Below are 20,692 nucleotides of genomic sequence, written 5' to 3' on the forward strand. Positions count from 1 at the left end.
TGCTAGAAAGGTGAAAGCATTTTGTGAGGAATACCCTGGTCAATTTAGTTAATGCAAAATGTATCTTTTTCTTTAGTTTGTTGTATCGGTTACCTGTTAACTAATGTTTGATCTTTTTTGATTTTAGTTTGTTTCTTACAAAACATCAGCTTGTTCTTGGGGTATTTTGGTTGGTGCTGTAGGGATTCCAAGTTAGCGGTCCCTCGGGAGATGGGAACAGTGTAAAGCTGGCATAGATGAAATTGGGAGTCATTAACCTGGATTTTGAAGTCAGCGGTGAAGGAACAGAGCTTGCTATTTTCTACACTAGAATCTTCTCTCAAAGATCTCATGGCCTTCTCACTTTAGACTCGCTCTAATCTGGCGTCTGATCCCGTACCATTACTTTTTGATTTGATTTATTATTGTCACATGTATTAGTATACAGTGAAAGTATTGCTTCTTGCGCGCTTTACAAAGCATACCATTCATAGAGAAGGAAATGAGAGAGTGCAGAATGTAGTGTTACAGTCATAGCTAGGGTGTACAGAAAGATCAACTTAATGCGAGGTAGGTCCATTCAAAAGTCTGACAGCAGCAGGGAAGAAGCTGTTTTTGAGTCGTTTGGTACGTGACCTCAGACTTTTGTATCTTTTTCCCGATGGAAGAAGGTGGAAGAGAGGATGTCCGGGGTGCGTGGGGTCCCTAATAACGCTGGCTGCTTTTCTGAGACAGCTGGAAGTGTAGACAGAGTCAATGGATGGGAGGCTGGTTTGAGTGATGGACTGGGCTACACATCTGTGGGGTGTCTGTGAGCACAGCAAAGCTCTTCAACCAATCGGACTGAAGAACCCTCACTGAAATACACAAAGTTGAAACCAGGGAGTATAAATTAGATTTAATTTGCACACAGAAAGCAAAATTAAGAATGGGAAAGAAAAATGGGATTGAGAGAGTTCAAAAGGCAGACAGGAAAATTTAAATAGGCACTCCCATTTGTAAAAATTGGTTTTCTCCGAGCCAGAGAAACTGTTTGTCAGTAATTATCACCTATTAACCAGCTCTGGCATCTTCAATGGATAACTAGTGGGTAAGAAGCTCAATTTCACATTGTTACATTGAACATTATGTGGAGTTTAACATCAAGGGTTGTTATAGTGCATCTTTTTTAGAGTATCTGTAACAGCAATTTCTACATTTAACTGCACATATGCAGGAGGAAGTTTTGGCCTGATTTATGGCGTTATAATGGTCAGTGCTAACAGTCCCACCATTATCCTTAATGCACTATTCAGACCATTATGTAATTATTTAATACTTGGTTAATTTAGAATCCAAGGTCTTTGCCAACCAGAGTTGGGGCAGTAGTGATGATTGATGTGATAATGACACAGTTTATTTGCCAAGAATTGTTAGACTTCAATCACTTCCTATGCTGAGATAACCATGACTAGTTTGAAAACCTTTGTACCATTCCCCAGTTAATAAATCATTCTTTTAATTTAGACTGAACTAAAGAAAACTTTGTGTGGAATTTTTTTTAAACAATGGGTTAGACTCCGCTGCCTGTACCCTAACTCGTACCAAGTTCTGTTTATCCATCGTTCCCTGAGCTCCCTAATCTCTATTGGCTCCCAGCCCAGCAATACCTCAAATTTAAAATGGTGAATCTGAAGTTCAAATCCCTCTAGTTTGGCATCATCCCTCCCTCTCTCTGTAACTTTCTCCAGACCTACAACCCTCCAAGACTTTTGCTTTTCTCCAACTTTGGTCTCTTTTGCTTAAATAATTTGAAGGCAATTCATTGACGCTTCAACAAGGAATAGTTTATTAACTAATATATATACATATCCAAAACAAGGGTCTGACATAACTCTTACACAAGTCTAGTCTCTTCTCGAGGTTCAACTGAGGTTCCTCTTCCTCCCAAGACACGTGCCTTTGCTCCCAATTGGCTTGGCTTCTTCATAGGGTGGAGCCTGATCACAAAGCCCACAATGAATCGCCCCCTTAAACGGGCCACTTTACCAGAGAGGAACTTGCAGCTGGTGGTGTTTCCGTACGTCTGCTCTCCTTGTCCTCCTAGGCGGTGGAAGTCAGGAGTTTGGAAGGCGTTGACGAAGGAGCCTTGGTGAGTTTCTGCAGTGCATCATGTAGATGGCTGTCACTGTGTGCTAATGGTGGATGGGGTGCTGATCAAGTGGGCTTGCTGTGGGAGCCTGTCGTGTGCAGTTTGGCTGCAGCATTCCAAACATGATAATAGTAAAGTTAAAATTTATTTATTAGTCACAAGTAAGGCTTACATTCACACTTCAATGAAGTTATTGTGAAATTCCCCTAGTCGCCACACTCCGGCGCCTGTTCGGGTCAATTCACCTAACCAGCACGTCTTTCAGACTGTGGGAGGAAACCGGAGCATCCGGAGGAAACCCACGCAGACACGGGAGAACGTGCAGACTCGGCACAGACAGTGACCCAAGTCAGGAATTGAACCCGGGTCCCTGGCGTTGTGAGGCAGCAGTGCTAACCACTGTGCCACCCCAGTGAAGTGAAACACTTCAGGAGTATTTCATTGGCTGTAGAGCATTTTGGGAGTAAGTTGTGGCTATTTAGATGCAGTGCTGTCCGGGAAAGAGTGAGCTGAGGGAGTAGCGTGAAGAGACTATTCTGGAAATTGCATTGAAGCGTTGAAGGCATAGATTGTAGAGTGTCAGCAACTGCTGAAGAAAGGCCAGATTGAATGAGGATCATGACGCAAAGGTAAAAGAAAGCAGTCTTGGCAATCGGGTAGATGTGTGGGAGGACGTTCTATCGTGAAGTTCAAAGTAAACAAAATTTCACATCATGTCACAAATACTGGTTTGTTAATATGAAGTTTGATATTGGAGTGGTGGGCCTTTTGATGCTGGTGTCCCACAAATAGCCCATTGTTTGATTCTTTGGTCCATTGTGTAGGTTCTGTCTGTTGTTTGCTACGGTGGCACAGCGGTTTGCACTGCTGCCTTACAGCATCAGGGAGCCGGGTTCAATTCTGGTCTCGGGTGACTGTCTGTGTGGAGTTTGCACATTCTCCCGGTGTCTGCATTCTCCCGGTTTCCTCCGGTGCTCCGATTTCTTCCCACAGTCCAAAGATGTACAGGTTAGGTTGATTGGCTACGCTAAATTAATCCTAGTATCGGGGGATTAGCAGGGTAAATACGTGGGGTTACGGGAATAGGGCCTGGGTGGGATTGTGGTTGGTGCAGACTCGATGGGCTGAGTGGCCTCCTTGTGCACTGTAGGGATTCTATGATTAAAAGGAATCTTGAATAAGGTTGTTTTCAGATAATCAAAAAAGGTTTAATTGAATTCTGCCCTTCAAACCTAGGGGAACAGAATGGAAGAAGTTAGAGATCATCTTAAGTTATACAAAGCTCTGGTTAGACCAATCCTGAGCAGTCTGCTTAGTTCTGGACACCACATTGGAGGAAGGATATCTTGGTTTTGGAAGATGAGTAGAAGAGATTTACCAGAATGATGTCTGGAATCCAAAGGTTCAACTTCAAGCAAATATTACACAAACATAGGGTTGTATTCCTCGGAATTTGGCAGGTTAAGGGGAGGAGGTGACGTAGTGGTATTGTTACTGGACGAGTAATTCAGAGACCCAGGATATTGCTCTGGGGGGCTGGGCTCAAATCCCACCACGGCAGATGGAAAAATTTGAATTCAATAAATAAATCTGGAATTAAAATTCTAATGATCATGAAACCGTTGTCGATTGTCGTAAAAACCCATCTTGTTCACGAACATCCTTTTGGGGAGGAAATCTGCCTTACTTGGTCATGTGATGCCTAGCAAGCAACCCATTTCAAGGGCAATTAGGGCTAAACAATAAAATGCTGGCCTTGCCATTGCATGAACACATTTTAAAAATGCATTCTTGTACCTCATTAATATACCCGTGATGTGCCAGTCACCCTGTGTAGGTGGAGACCAAGCTTTGGCTTCTCACAGAAGCTGCAGAAATCCTGAGGCAACATAATGATGGGTGAATACCCATTTTGCCAAGGCTGTGCTCCTTTGATCCGAGGGAAACGGTCGGCCCTCATACATTGTGGTTAATTTTGTACCATCACACTAGTGACTATACATTGCAAGGAGGAGCCTCAGAGCCCAGCTTAGCAGTCCCACTCATCGTAGCCCTACCAGACAGAACCAATTTTACTTTCCACTTTGGATGCCGGCATTTTACCTGAATGGCGAGATGGTCATGCAACACTTGCACCACAGGACGGAGTTGGACGCTCCTCCCTCACTGCTTGACTCTGATTTATCTGGAACCTCACAATATGCAGGTAGAGATGTCAGCTGCATCCCCTGCTAAAGCTGGATCCTGTCGTTGTGGTGGACATTGACACACTCTCCTCCTCAAGCCCATCAGCCACGAGGCATCCATGCCTCATGTGGAGCTGTACCTGCCCGATATGGAGGCTTTGCACTGTCCCTTACAGGGGTTTTGACCTGCCCCCGAGAGCTCCACCTACTTCAGAAACTGAAGATTGCTGACGCAGGAATTGTTATTCTTGGTGAAGGTTGAGAGATTTGATAGAGATATCCAAAATTATGAGGGTTCTGGAGAGAGTGGATAGTGAGAACCTGGTCTGACTCGTGAGTGGATCCAGAAGAAAGGAACACGGATTTCAAATAATTTGGAAAAGAAGCAAAAGCAATGAGTGGTTCAGGTCTGGAATGTACTGTCTGAGAGTGTGGTGGAGACAGATTCACACAGCGAGTGGTTAGGATCTGGAATGTACTGTCTGAGAGTGTGGTGGAGACAGATTCACACAGCGAGTGGTTAGGATCTGGAATGTACTGTCTGAGAGTGTGGTGGAGACAGATTCACACAGCGAGTGGTTAGGATCTGGAATGTACTGTGGTGGAGGCAGGTTCAATTGAGGCTTTCAAAAGGAAATTAGACCGTTACTTGAAAAGGAAGAAAGCGTACGGTTACAGGGAGAAGGCAGGAGAATGGCACTAAGTTATTTGGAAAGCTGGGGCAGACAGGATTGCTGAAGGGGCTGTAAAAATGCAGTACAACATTGAGATTCTCGATCACTGTACATTGACTGTGCTACTGCTGTGGGCAGCAACTCTCCAGGAATTTTCCTGGCGCTTCCAGGAATTAAAGATCAATCTCCAGAATACTGCTGCAAGCAAAGAGGAAGAATAATAGTATGTGCTTTCTGGTTCCCTTTTTCTTTTGTTTCATCTACCAAATTATAAACATGTTGGGGATTGGCAAAGGTACTTCTGAATTGGTCAGTTGGGGTTTGTAAAATCAGTGCTGGAGGATGGAGCTGCGCAAGGATTGGATGACCAATAGTGGGGGCATGCCAGCTGGAAATGGGATGTCATCCCTGCATTTGCTAGAGTTGGAAACCTTAACCCTATTGGAGGCAACCACCGCGCTCCGGCCCTTTGGAATTCTCTCTGCTTGGTCAGCACACTCAAAGCCTCAGACTGTTTTAAAGCTCTCCTATGACCATGCCTTTGTTTTACAATCCTCTCCTTTCCCAATTCTCTATATCCATTGCATTCCTTTCCTTCCAATTGGAAAATGCCTTCCTACACGAGGATTAAATAAAAGGAAGATGGCTACAATATCTTGTCTACACTTTTGCTTTTCTAAATCATCTCATTCGAAATAGGTAATTTTAGTGGTGCAGCATTAAAATGTGTAAAACCTGCCAACAACTAATGTTTAAAGCTTATTTATTCGTGTCACAAGTAGGCTTACATTAACACTGCAATGAAGTTACTGCGAAAATCCCCCAGTCGCCACACTCCGGTGCCTGTTTGGGTACACTGAGGGAGGATTTAGCATGGCCAATGCACCTAACCAGTACATCTTTCGGATTGTGGGAGGAAACCCATGCAGACGCAGGGAGAATGTGCAGACTCTGCACAGACAGTCACCCAAGCTGGGAATCGAACCCAGGTCCCTAGCGCTGAGGCAGCAGTGCTAACCACTGTGCTGCCCACGGTGTAAAGTAGGGGTTTAAGGTGCAGTGACATGCATCATTAAAATTGAGTGTGCAAGTAGGCCATAAAAAATAACGATAGGATAGTGGTCTTTATGTACATATAATATATAAAATGTGGGCATTACAAACAGAAGGACACCATGCTAAATGTAGAGAGATTGACTGCAGACCGGATATTCCACTATAGGTAGTAAACTAAAGCCATGGAACGGATAGATAATGATTCACCAAAATGATTCCAGAACAAAAGGCCATTGTTGCTTAGACAGAGTATAGAAACTGAAAGGCCGTCAATGAAAAGCGTGAACACTTTGTTTCACTCTCCACAAGATGCTGCCTGCCCTGATTGTTTTTAGTTTCTATTGAAGAAATTGAAGCTTTCTTTTACTGGAAGTTGAGCACGAGAGGTTTTCAAAACGATGAAAGGTTTCAAAAGATTGTTTGCATGCTGGTTTGGCAAAATAGCAATAAGGGGGCACAGACACAGGATGTGTGTGTAGAATCAAAGCAAAGATGCTTTCTCTCACCTCTGTCCCCGAGAGTTCTTGGCACATGCAATGTGTTCCTACATGTGGCTGTGGGGTGGGGTGGAGGGAATACCATGCAATCATTTAGAAGAGGTTTTAATAGGCAAGGAGCAAATATAACAGATATGGTGAAATTGAATTACAATTGATAGTTCCAGTTGTAGAGTTGGTACCAGTAGTGATTTTGAATATTCTGACAACAGGCCCCATGGGAACCCTATATCAAATATGCAATTTGTTTAATTATTAGACCTCTAAAATGTCAAGTTAGTACATAACTAGCTTCAGATCATAAAGAAATGCAGTGTGCTCATAGAAACTGCTCACTTATATAATAAATGTATTGGAAATATATCATCTCTAAATGTGTCTGCTTCTTGTTCAATATTTGCTCACCTTCAGAGAGGGCTGTAGAAGACTTATACCACATATTAAAACCCAACACAAAATGTGGATCGTGATTATGTTATTAGACTAGGAAACCAGAGACTGGGTCTAATAACTGAAGGCAACATGAGTTCAAATCCCACTATGCCAGTTGAAGAATTTGACCACAAAAGATGTTGGGCTGTCAGAAAAACCAATTTGCTTCAGCAGGGTCCTTTAGGGAAGGAAACCTACCATCCTTATCTGGTGTGTGTGACTGTACATCAGTAAGAAGTCTAACAACACCAGGTTAAAGTCCAACTGGTTTATTTGGTAGCAAAAGCCACTAGCTTTTGGAACAGGCTGTTCCTTCGTCAGGTGGGTGGGAGTTCTGATCGCAAACAGGGCACAAAGACACAAACTCAATTTACATGAATAATGATTGGAAGGTGAGCCTTTACAACTAATCAAGTTTTAAAGGTACAGACAATGCGAGTGGAGGGAGCATTAAGCACAGGTTAAAGAGATGTGTATTGATTAGCTGTAAAGACTCACATTCCAATCATTCATTATTCATGTAAATTGAGTTTGTGTCTTTGTGCCCTGTTTGTGATCAGAACTCCCACCCACCTGACGAAGGAACAGCCTGTTCCGAAAGCTAGTGGCTTTTGCCACCAAGTAAACCTGTTGGACTTTAACCTGGTGTTGTTAGACTTCTTACTGTGTTTACCCCAGTCCAACGCCGGCATCTCCACATCATGACTGTACATCCACAGCAGCTGGCTGACTCTTAACTGCCATCTGTATTGGCCTAAGCAACCCACTCCTACTGAAGACTGCAGCTTACCACCACAAATAGTGGAGGAGGGCAGTTAGGGACGGGTAGTGAATGCTGGCCTGGTCAGTCATACCCACATCCTACAAAAATTGAAATGTCCAAAAAGCAGCTTTGTAACTGCCCTGCAAGCAACTCAAAACAGGCAATAAATGCCAATGATATCTACATCCAGAAACTGAAGTAAAAAAAAATTGAGGAATCACGCAGGATATGGTAAAACAATATTTTATTCCATTTTGCTTACCAGGATTATTTTCATTGACACTTGAATCATTAGCATGTATGTGAATACAATTTGCAAATGATTACAGCCATTTACTGCTTGCAGCTGGAGTAACTATTTAAATAAACTGCTGTATTTCTTTCTTTAATAAATAGAAATTAAAAAAGGTAAAAAGGAAGTGAGCGGAAAGGGTGTGTGGGGTAAGAGGAGGGGACATGAAGCTACAAATTGTTCAGCAGTGAGTTGGCAAAAAACAATGTCAGGGTAATCAAATGGTCAAACTTCAGCAAACCAATATTGGACTTGTTCTGTGTATCATTGCATTATTTTTTCCTGCTCCCCTCAGGCACCAGATTTGCAGACAATTCTAATTAATGCATCATCATTACAAAGGGTGCACAGATCAATTCATGACTGGTGGGGCATCTCCATTCAGGGTTTTAAACTCCCAAGCATCAAGTATGTTGCCACTTCAGAATATGACCCGAGGCCCTGCAATGCTACATGCTGCAGGATACAGGGATGAGTGACTGGCGGTGAGCTCCAGCCTGTGTAGGCAACCCAAACAGCCATGTGGTTCCTGCAACAATCTCCCATCCCCAAACCGGTTCAGTGCCTTCCATTTCCTTGCCCGCACTGCTACAAAATGAACTGAATGAAGTCTACCCCTAATGGAGCCTCAACTTGGCATGATTTACTCCACATGCATATACACATGCTTTGAGCATATGTTTAGAAGCAATTTCTTAATACAGTGATAGCTAGAGGAAGTATAGCTTTGGTAGTTTGGTTCCCAGATTCAGGGTTGCGAGGTCTGGAATTGCTTATGTTGCCTGAATGATGCTCAACTCTGTCAAAACACCATTAGCTATCATCTGCCCTTTGGGTTTGTTTGTGAGGGGGAGAATTGGGGAAAGAGATGGACAGAGGAAGAGCATTTTAAGGCATCTTAACTGAAATAAGTGCATATGAACAAAGGAAACTCAATAGATCGAGACATCCAAACAGCTGCTACTATATTGTGCAAGCTTAGGACGGCTAACTGGAATTCAAGATTAATCCCCAGGATATTACTGCAAACAACCCTGTTGACACTGATGGAAGTATTAAATAAATTGCATATTTTATTCATTTCTTTGAACACTCTTGTATTTTAATTATGAAAATATTGAGACGAAGAAGAGCTGTCTAACTGGTAGTCAATCACTCAAATTAAATGTTTATTTGTTTTTCAATTGGCCAGGGAAAGGTGTGCATGGAGAGTGGTCTTTTTGGGTGAGCCTCGAGAGGAGTGTGGGTGCTGGGTGGCTGGAGGTCACCTGATGAAATCTCCTGGAATATGCCCTCCCAGCATTGGAGATCCTGTGGGAGAGCTCTGTGCTACAGCTGGTGAAAGCGTTTCAGCTCAAATCAGTGCGAGTATAAGCCATATTTGGTGCCACAATAAGCTTGTGTTGTGAAACATTAATACTACGCTTTAAGTGGAAGCTCAGAAGTGACGATAATGGTCTTGTGCAATAGGTCACATACAGCTTTGATCTGTGTTGGCACGTTGTAGGCATGAGTGTAACACTTGTGTCATGGAACAAGTTATATTGAGAGGGGCGAGACAGATTATACTTGCATCAGAGGGAGAGAGGATTAACCAGGCTAATCAAGCCTTCTTGCCTGGTTTTTCTGCAGCATGTGATGGGAAGCTCAAAGCATCATTATGCACAAGAACATCATTATGGACAAGAATGAAAGGTTGAGAACCAACCCATCAGAGATAAAGCTTTGGTGTCTGCGTTAAATTAGACTCCATCATTTTCTTCATAATATTTATTACCCTGGCAAGTGGCAACTTAGCTGCTGTAGCTATGCAAAAGAATAAAGACTGGCTGAAGTATGTAGGTAAAGCACAGAAAACTACAGGAGAAATGACAAGAACGCAGAGGCACCTGGCTAGATATGAGGTTAACTATCCTCTGGTTATCTCAATACAGTCTGGGGAGTGGTGGGTGAAGGAAGCACATCTAAACATTACACTTGATCACATTTTAATTTACTAATTTGATTGTAATCATAACATTTACTGACAGCTTTAAATCTTTCCTGTAGTTCGCTGAAAGTAAAGGGTGGAGCTAAAACTGATGATTTTAATGATAGTGAGGAAAAAGGGTAGAAGTGCCGGTGCTGTGATTTTTCTATCTTTATACCTTGAGTACTTGCCAGAGTGCCTCCTTTTGTTGGTAGTTTTGGACCACGTGTTCAATTTCACCTAGGTTCAACTAGGTAAAAAGTAGATTGCGGCCTCACTATACACCATAACTACACCAAGTGTCACTCTCTCCAGTTTCAAAATCAGGCAATCTTATGACTTATTTGGACTATCTATCAATGCTTGTCAAGTTGTCTGTACATCCACACACATTATGGAATGGGTCAACAATGGACAAAACCTCTTTCAATTGGGACCTAAAAACAAGTAGAAAAAAGATCCTTATCCTAAATGCGTCAGATCAGAATCTGAACCCAGAGTGGACACACACTGCGCCAACCCATGGAGCTGACTGTCCATAATCTTCAGGTGCTGCAATTGACAAGAAAGCTACAATTTTGGACCTGGATGACTAGATGTTGAGAATCACAGTACTGGAGTGGGTTATGAGGCAGCGTAGGATGTAGCAGTTCAGGTGGCACCAGGCACAAAACCAAAACTTGAGAATTTTACCAAGGTTATCTCAAATCCTCAGACAAAACACAAGCCCACTATGCAGGTAATACAACATAGGCAGCAATGGGCAGCAGACCGTGATTGAAGAGGTCAGCAGATAAGAGCTATCAGAACTGAATGATGCAGGGAATATCAGTGTCGATCAGAATAGGTTTTAATGACAATTGCTGAGAAAACTATTCCATCTTAACAATGTGTTCATTTCCTACCTTATTCGATAGGTGCTGCCATTACTGTGGGACACTTATTGGTTACATTTGCTTGGTGGTCCAAAGTGTTACAATTTATTGGTGGATGAGAGGTGGGGGTTGGGGTTGGGGGGGCGGGGGCGGGGGGGAAGAGGAGTGTTTGACCAGATGCAAATTTCTGCAGATAGGCGACTCAAGTGTTGATGTAGAACGGCTATGGACAGTATTCATTTGGTAAAAGCACCTAGGTATTGGTGGATTGTTCCTAGTGCATGCAAAGCCAAACTCAAACGTAATCTCTGGTCCAGGAATTCTGGTCAGGCTTGAACACCAGTTTCAGATCCAGCGCCCCCAAAGAAAATTGTTAGCTTCAGCGACTAGTCACTCTATTAGTTGCCAATGGACAATCTAAAGTATCAATGAATCAACCAATCAACACACACATTGAAAAAACTGCTGAAGCCTTTAAGATATATGAAAAGCAAATATGTTTACATGCCAAACACAATGGAATGGTGAGATGAATTCAACAAAATCTGAATCCCTGCCTTGTTCAAAATAAAAGCAAAAATGCTATGGCCATTATGCAGAGATGCCAATCCATTTAAACTCTTGAGATTGTCGGTTAAGGAAATGGCCTCGATTACTGAAATATAACCAGCAGAGGTAAGATTCAGTTTCCTTTCGATATAAATTGCCTGGGAAACTAGTAAACCACCTGGCGGCCTCAATCATCCATGGTGTTAAGACAGAAATTGGAAGTCCTGGCTTTCCCAAGTTAAGGGGCATGTCAGCACCTTTGTACATCACTTTTCCATTAACAAAGGTTATGGACTGAAAATAGTTCAGACAGTTACAGTTTCAACCTTTCCCACCTGATTTGTTCCTATTGTCAAGTTGGAAGTTGCTTTGTGCAGCATTTCACCACAAGTAACTTTAGGGGAAACCTTGAGCAACCACATTTCATCCAACAACTTTCGGTCTGTACATAACAAGGCCTATTTGGATTAGAATCATATGGGCACCGTGAATCAATAGAACAATACGCCATCATAGTACCAGTGAAACACTAGCAACTGCATTCATAATGCTGACATCTTTAAAGCAGTGTTACTCCATGGTTTTGACAAAGGTCCAGAATTGTAAATCAATGCTCTGCTGAACAGCCGTTCTGGACTATGTACAAAGGGTCCTGCATGTGCCATTTCAGTTACAGTGGATGGTGGTGAAGAGGAGCCAGGATAGTTGTCCACCAAGAAACCAGCTCTCCACCCTCCCACGGAAGGTGGCCATTTTATTTCAGCATGGTTCTCTGACCGGATGTAAAGAAGCTGGGGTTAACCAAGAACAGGAAGCACCAATCCCAACTCCTCAGGGGGTAGGCCACAAATGGCATGGAGCACACCCAGTAACCAGGCTCCCAGGGGAAGCGTGAAGAGAGGGGAACAGCAGTATACATTATCCTCTGGGCTGTGTCAGAACACCACTGGGAAATACTGGTGGAGAATGGGAAAGAAGTTTACAGTTCCAGCAACTAGTTAATACTCAAATAGAATTACTGGTTTAAATTTCCATACCGGGTCAATTGTTTTGGTCACCAAATATATTTCTACTTATTCTCTGCATCTCAGTGTTTTACTTTCATTTTTTGAATGAAAAGTGAGGGGGGGGAGGGGTGGAGAAGGAAAAATAACTTCGATTGATTAAATTCTTAGTATGAAAGTAACAGAAACTATTAATCTTGAATGAAGAATGCCCTTGCTATCTTAGCGAGCTTACTCCAGTGTAACATAACCCCAGCTGCTACTGCATACTGTGCAGATCAAATCCAACTGGACAACATAAATAATATTTTTTTATAATCAATTATAATTTTTGAAAGTGCCAGAAAAAAACAAATGTTATTTCAATCTATACTGGTAGATGATGACTGGGTCCAACACAGGTAGGCAAGCAATGTTGAATTTAAGATCATCGATGCACACAGGTTAAGCAGCAGCGCTGGGGGCAGTGCACCTGTAAGCTGCAGAAGCAGAGAAAACCATTACCTAAAGCTGCTGCTGTGCCAAAATTAAAGTGTGTGCACTTTACAACACAGGGCCTTTTAGATATAAGAGTGATTAAATCTGGAAGAAATTTACTTATTTTGGAAGTGAGGGGGAATGAAGTGAATAGGAGCCTCACATTAATGGAGTTAGCGAACAACCAGGGATCATTCACCTTCCGCCTCTAAATTATTAGTCATGAGCATTTTCCCTGTATTCAGTTTATAGGTAAATCCTGGTCTGTGAAGGGTAGAGGGTCCAGACTAAAATCAAACAGTTAAACAATACCTGAGCCTGCACAATGTGTAGTCAAAAATAGTAAGTGTAGTTGGGCAGTATTCATAACTTAAATTCAAACTATATTTACTTGTTGCTTTGAGCTGCTTCGTAGAAACCCTGTTGCTCTCATTCAAAATGGTTTCTGCCAAGATATTGATTTTAACTCTCAGTACTCTCAACTAACACCCCTCCCCCCACCTCACCCCCAATTACCTTTAATCTATTTCAGTAGCAAAGCCTAACATCTTACTTATCCGAACTGATTGTTCCGGGGAACCTAACCAAAAGAAACTGGAAGGCTTCCAACTTAAAGGAGAGACTTGAGTGATTCAGGAACTTCACATCATTTCAAAGCAACTCTATTCCGTAATGTCATTGCACATATTCTGTTTGGCAAACGTGGGAGGTCACAAACTATCTGCTTCAGTAAAGGGGATCCGTTCCCTGCTCTTCACCCCTTGAAGGAGAAATCAAATTCTGCAGTTATTGGGAATTGACTGGTTCCAGTTGCTTGGGAAGGGTGGGCAGCTTACAAGTCTGGTGGCGTATGATGGCTGGTTGATACAAACATGCAGCCATGGATGGCATGAAGTCAATCTGCAAAGCCATGATCTAGGTACATTTTCTCCGCCCTCATCTCTTACTCGGATCTCAGTCTGAAAGCCCTGCATGTGCACTGTTTCAGGTTGTGATCCTGATCCCGTTTTCTCTCCATCTTACCATGAGAATAGCAACAATGCCCATAATTTCATCACAACAAATCATCTCAAAAAGAAGTGCAATTTAGTCTTCAATTCCAGTCCAAATCTCTGTTCTGCCTTGGTGTCCCTTTAACCAACAGCACGTTTCACTTTTCTGATCCCTTGCGATGCCGGCGGAAGCTCGAGATATTCTCGTTCAGTGCGCAGATCCTCCTGGAGAACTCCTCCAATCCTTCGGCATCAAGTTCAGCCAGAACCTGGGCATCGCTCTCCACTGCCACAGCGTGATCAATGGGAATGCAGAATCCTTCCAGTTGCTCCTCCGAGCTGAAGCCTGTGGCTTCCATTCCTATGATCTCTTCAGCCCGCTCAACGGAGCAGAAGATACTGCCGCCCATGGGGTGGCTTAAGTCACCTGATGGCGGACTACTAGTGCTGCCCATGTATGCATTGAGTGAAGTCATTCCATTCACCTCAGACGATGGCTCAGTGATAACCTCTTGTGGTTGGGCCACTTCATAAATCATGCCATTTTCACTGCTATGCACTCTGTTCTTAAAGCTGTCGCACACATCCTTCTCCTGGTCTCCATCTTTGACAGAGTCATCTGAAACTTCCAGTATTGAAGTAGTACACACTTTGTGGTCATCTTTTGCCTGTGCCTCAAGGGTTATAGCACAAGTCATTGCTACATTGTAGCTCGGGGGCAGATCTTCTTCAGAGCTCCCCTGTGACTGCCTCCAAGGCCTTTCTGGAGAAGCGAGCCCTCTACTGTGAAATAGCATATCTGAACCTGCAGATGTGGTAACTGTTCGCCTTCGAGGCACAGGAATAGCACTGGATAGAGGTCGATCACTTCACAAGAGAGGAAAAAAGAAAATCAGTTAATTTAGAATACATAACATATACCAGGAGATAGTTTATCCATACTAACACAACAACTTGCATTTATTGAGCACCTTTAACACAGTAAAACATCCTAAGGGACTTTACAGGAGCAAAGTTTGGCAGAAGCCAAGAGGGAGATATTAAGTCAGGCCTGGTCAAAGAGATAGTTTATAGGAAGCGTTTTGAAAGGAAGGTAGAGTGGCAGGAAGGTTTAGGCAGGAATTTCCAGAGCCTAGTGCCCAGGCAGCTGAAGAGAGCTGTCAATGGTGAAACAACGAAAACTGGGGATGTGCAAGAGGCCAGAATGAAAGGAATGCAGAGATACTGAAGGATTCTGGGGCTGGAGGTGGTGAGGCTATTGAGGGATGTGAATGCAGTGATGAGAATTTAAAAATCAAGGTGTTACCAGACTGGGGAGTACATGGGATAATATGTAAATAGGGCTCTTGCGCGAGTTAGCAAATTAATATTTGAGTTTTGGATACAAAACCATCTCTAACTATCATCTCGATACATGAATTCATACACAAGCAGCTAATCTTATTGCACATTGTCTTGTAACAGCATTAGAAAAACAACAGTAGGGACCTTGTTTGCAAACCAAATAACATTAAGCCAATGATATGCTTTCTGGCACTCCAGTGAGACACATGGCTATCCCAGATGGGTCTCAATTAAAACTTCAGGATTTTAATAAAGCTTTTTCTCTATCTTGTGAATTCTGGGATGACATCAACCTCTATTGCAGGGCTTTGATCATCTCACTGAGACAAGTAATTGAGGGAGAAGGGAATAGATGGCTATGAAATTAGATTTAGATGAGAAGGGATGGGAGAAGGCTCGAGTGGGCCATAAACATCAGCATGGGCTGATTGAGTCTGTGCCATATTAACCTGTGTACTTCTATGCAATCACTGCCCAGCAAGATGATAGAATTACAAACCCCACAGACAGGTAGCTTGCAGAGAGGAAAATACAGATAGAGGCACGGAGAAACAGAAAGACAACATTAGTGCTATTTGGCTGTTCCTGCAGTTTGAGTAGGAAACCTGAAACCTGAGGTAACATTTATGACTTCTACAAATGGATGGAGCTCGGAATTAATTTTCAATATACCTTGTCACCTACTTTATCCTCTCTCAAAAGACATCGAGCACTTGACTGAACATGCATTAGGGGCAGGAGTAGGCCACTGGGTCTCTTGGGCAAGCTCTGTCTGTCATTCAATAAGATCATGGCTGATATGATTGCAACTTCAACCTCACATTCCTGCCTTCCATCCCCTTGGTAACTAAGAATCCATTTAGCCCTGTCTTAGAAACATTAAAGAATTCAGCTTCCACTGCCTTTTGAGGAAGAATTTCAGAGACTCCCTCAGAGAAAGAATTTCTCCTCAGCTCCATCTTAAATGGATTGCAGCGTTAAGAAGGGAGCTCATCACTACCTTCTGAAGGGCAACCAGGGATGGACAATAAATGCTGGCCAGCCAGCAATGTCCATGTCCCCCAAATGAGTGGGAAAAAAAAGGAGTGACCGCTTATTTTTAAACAGTGACTCCTGGTTCTCCAACAAGAGGAAACATCCCCTCCACATCCACCCTGTCAATGACCCTCAGAATTTTAAAAGTTTTGATCAAGTTGTCTCTTACTCTTCTATAAGATGTAAGAGCAGAAGTAGGCCATTCAGCCCATCCGAGTCTGCTTCACTATCCAATAAAATCATGCCTGATCTGATATGATAATCCTCAACTCCACTTTCCCACCTTTCCCCATAACCCTCGATTTCCTTACTGATTAAAAATCTGGCTATCTCAGCCTTGAACATACTTAATGACCCAACCTCTACAGCCCTCTGCGGGAAAGAATTCCACAGATTCACTCCCCCGAGAGAAGAAATTCCTCCTCATCTCAGTCTTAAATGGGAGACCCCTTACTCTGAGATTATGCCCTCTGGTCCTAAACTCTCCCACAAAGGGAAACAACCTCTCAGCATCTACCCTGTCAAGCCCGCTGAGAATCCTATCAATAAGATCACCTCTTATTCTTCTAAACCTCAATGGGTACAGGTCCAACCTACTCAACGTCTCCTCATAAAGTTCCTTCATAGCTGCGATCAACTTCGTGGACCTTCTCTGGACTGCCTCCAATGCCAGTATACCTTTCCGTAGAAAAGGGGCCAAAACCGTTTACTGTTCTAAACTCTAATGGATATAAACCTAATCCCTCCAACCTTTCCTCACGAGACAACCCGTCCATTCCTGGTATTAGTCGAGTAAACCTTCCCTGAACGGTTTCCAACACATTTATATCTTTCCTTTAATAAGGAGACCAATACTGTACACAGTACTGCAGATGTGGTCTCACCAATGCCCTGTGCAACAGAAGCATACATTTTTAAAAAATCAATTCCCCTCGCAATAGATAACACACTATTAGCTTTCCTAATTACTTGCTATGCCAGTATACTAGCCTGTGTTTCATGCCCCAGGATACCCAGATACCTCTGCACCTCAGAACTCTGCAATCTCTCACCATTTATATAACAAGCTTCTTTTGTATTCCTCCTGCCAAAATAGACAATTTCACATTTGCCCACATTATACTCCATTTACAAGTTTTTAGCCCACTCTGTCTGACTCTATGTAGCCTCCTTATGTCCGCTTCACAATTCACTTTCCTATCTATCTTTGTGATGTCAGTAAATTTAGCAACCAAATCTTCAGTCCCTTCATGTAAGTCATTTGTTATAAATAGTAAGTGGTTGAGCTCCCAGCACTGATCCCTGTGACACACCATTCATCACATCCTGCCAACTGGAAAAAGACCCATTTATACCAGTTTTGTTTCCTGTTAGCTATTCAATTTTCATCCATGCCAATATTTCACCCTGTACACCATGAGCTTTTATTTTCCCATAATAAACTTTGATGGGGCATCTCATCAAATGCCTTCTGGAAATTTAAGTCCAGTCCATCCACCGGTTCCCCTTAATCCACAGTCAAAGTGATTCCTTCAAAGAACTTCAATAAATTGGTTGAACATGATTGCCCTTTCATAAAACCATATTGACTCTGTCCGATTGCCTCGAATATTTCCAAGTGCCCTGCGATAACATCTTTAATAATGACTTCTAACATTTTCTCTTTGACAGATGTTAGGCTAACTGGCCTGTAGTCTCCAGCTTTCTGTTTCCCCTCCTTTTTGAATAAAGGAGTTACTTTTGCTTTCAGGTTGGCTGACCAGTTGATCTGGATCTGATCGTTTGCCCAATTGGCAGGGTTCAGTTTATGAATCTCTCGCATGTTACTCCATCAGTCTTTGCCCCCCATGATTTGTAAATATGTTTCACGCAATGGCTGGCTGCTGTGGTTTCAAATCAAAATTTTACACGTTTGGCAAATTTTTTTTCCTTCAAGAGATCCAGAGCAAGATCTCCATAAAGACATTTATGAACCACATCAACTAAGATCATCTTTATTCAAACTGAGTATTTGGTAGTATTTTCTGTCAGTCTTTGGCAAAGGGATTTTGACAAAAATGTTGTTTTAGCTTATTGTGGTCTACATAGCTTCAAAGTTATAAGACAAAAACTCCATTTAAACAAAAAAAAATATATATATAAACCTCTAACTCAGATCCGACACACCAAAACCAATGATCCCAACTGATCAAATATCTTATTATAAATCACTGAAGTTAACCAGAATCAGATGAAGATACATCGTACTCACTTTAAAAAGAATTTAACAGCACTGAACATAGAACATAGAAAAGTTACAGCACAAACAGGCCCTTCAGCCCACAAGTTGTGCCAAACAATTTCCTTACCTTCTAGGCTCATCTATAACCCTCTATCTTACTAACCTCCATGAACCTATCCAAAAGTCTCTTAAAAGACTCAATCGAATCCGCTTCCACCACCACTACCGGCAGCCGATTCCACGCACCCACCACCCTCTGAGTGAAAAACTTACCCCTAACATCTCCTCTATACCTACTCCCCAGCACCCTAAACCTGTGGCCTCTCGTGACAACCATTTCAGCCCTGGGTAAAAGCCTCTGAGAGTCCACTCTATCAATACCTCTCAACATCTTATACACCTCTATCAGGTCACCTCTCATCCTTCGCTTCTCCAAGGAGAATAGACCTAGCTCTCTCAACCTATCCTCACAAGGCATACCACTTAATCCCGGCAACATCCTCGTAAATCTCCTCTGCACTGAGTAACAAGAAATTTCACAGCATTTGCACAAGAGTTTAAAAAGGTTATCTTGTTTATACTTACAAGTTGCTTAATTTGGACAATTATAATTTGACGTGAAACTGCGCAAATATCACCTTCTGTGTTCTGATAGCGGTAACTTGACCTGATATGTTAACTCTGACTCTTTTCACAGATGCTGCCTGACTTGCTGAACTTATCCAGTGCTTTTCTAAAATTTCCTTTTATACTCTAGCATTAAATTTCCATAATTCAAACTAGTAAATAATTTAAATTTCTTTTGAGTAGAGCAACGACTTAGCATCAACAAGAATAGGCTACAGATCAATGGCAAAGGAGCTGTAAGCAAAGCAAAATGGTGGGGTATTCACTTCTATTGTGCAGTTTGTCCTTTCAAGTGTGGGTTGTGCCTTGAATATGTCATTCTGTGTAACAATAGAGTGGAATACTTGTGGGTTAAGTGGCCAATGGAAATGTAATTAATCTGAGGTGGTAAAATATTTAAAAAAACTTGTATATGGAGCCTTTCATGACATAAGGACATTGCCAAGTGCACTACACACATCTTCACTTTTGTAAAGTAGGTAATGCTCTGCCAATTTATGCCCAGCAAACCCCTACAAACACCAGTGAGGTACATGACAAAATTACTTATTTGTATTTGTTCACTGGATGCGCTTGGGGGCAAGGACAGAATTTATTGCCTAATTACTCTCAAGAAGGTGCTGGTGTGTCACCATCCTGTACTGCTGCTGTCTGTGTCATATATGTAGAGGATAGTGTGTGACTTGGATGGGAGCTTGCAGGTGATGTCCTTCTGTATCGCTGCCTTTGTCTTTCTGGATGATAGAGGTCAAGGGAAGATACTGTTGGAGGAATCTTGGTGAGTTGTAGCAATACATTAATGGATGGTACAAATTGCATTGGTGGCGGTAGTATTGAATGTTTTGATGGTGTTAATTTGGGGGGGGCGGGGATTCATATTGGCTAGGTCACCAGAGTAACTCCCATTCTTCAAAATAGTTTTACAGTACCTTTTACTTCTACCTGAGAGAACGGACAGAGCCTCCTGATCCCATCATTAATACATCACCTCTGAAACAGCAATACCCCCTTAGTACTGCACCATGAGTATCATGCTTGATTTTGTGCAAAGGTATCTAGCAGAAGACTCGAACCTCCAACCTCCTGATCTCGAGATGACAGTGCAACCCATTGAGCCATGGCTAATACTAAGAAGAGTATTGCTGGAGCAATAATAAAACAGATTGTGTTTCATGTTTTATATTTCCATGTAATATATTGATGCACATTAATGCCACATGAGTCTTGTAAGTTCATTTATTAGTGTCACAAATTAGGCTTACATTAACACTGCAATGAAGTTACTCTGAAAATCGCCACACTCCGGCGCCTGTTCGGGTACACTGAAAAAGAATTTAGCATGGCCAATCCACCTAACCAGCACATCTTTCGGACTCCTTGAAAGATGGGTGCACACATTTTCTCGAAACTGGAACCAAATCTTAAATGCATTATCTTGGCTTTCCAAGAGTATTATTACAATTGCACTTTAGGTATTGTACCGAGAAATTCCATGTTGCTTCATAATGAGTTAGAGCACAAGGAGCTATTACCAGAAAATGGGAGGGTAGAGTTGAGCCAATTATCACAGAAATTTTCAACCTCATCCA

At 42.4% G+C, this 20,692-nt stretch overlaps 1 protein-coding gene across 2 annotated transcripts in view; it reads right to left on the reverse strand.

Moving 5' to 3' along the window:
* Positions 1 to 2,082: 2,082 nt before the first annotated feature.
* uvrag (UV radiation resistance associated gene) overlaps positions 2,083 to 20,692 on the reverse strand; it is a 331,221-nt gene continuing 312,611 nt past the window's right edge. The window contains exon 14 of one of the 2 annotated variants that reach the window (XM_078222567.1): positions 2,083 to 2,216. In XM_078222567.1, the coding sequence (XP_078078693.1) occupies positions 2,154 to 2,216 (63 nt within the window). In that variant the 3' untranslated portion in view covers positions 2,083 to 2,153. Of the gene's footprint in view, positions 2,217 to 11,311; positions 14,744 to 20,692 lie in introns of those variants that run through there. The other variant, XM_078222566.1, reaches the window with a different exon arrangement.

The sequence above is a fragment of the Mustelus asterias genome, chromosome 10, assembly GCF_964213995.1.
Source record: "Mustelus asterias chromosome 10, sMusAst1.hap1.1, whole genome shotgun sequence".
NCBI classification, from domain to species: Eukaryota; Metazoa; Chordata; class Chondrichthyes; order Carcharhiniformes; family Triakidae; genus Mustelus; species Mustelus asterias.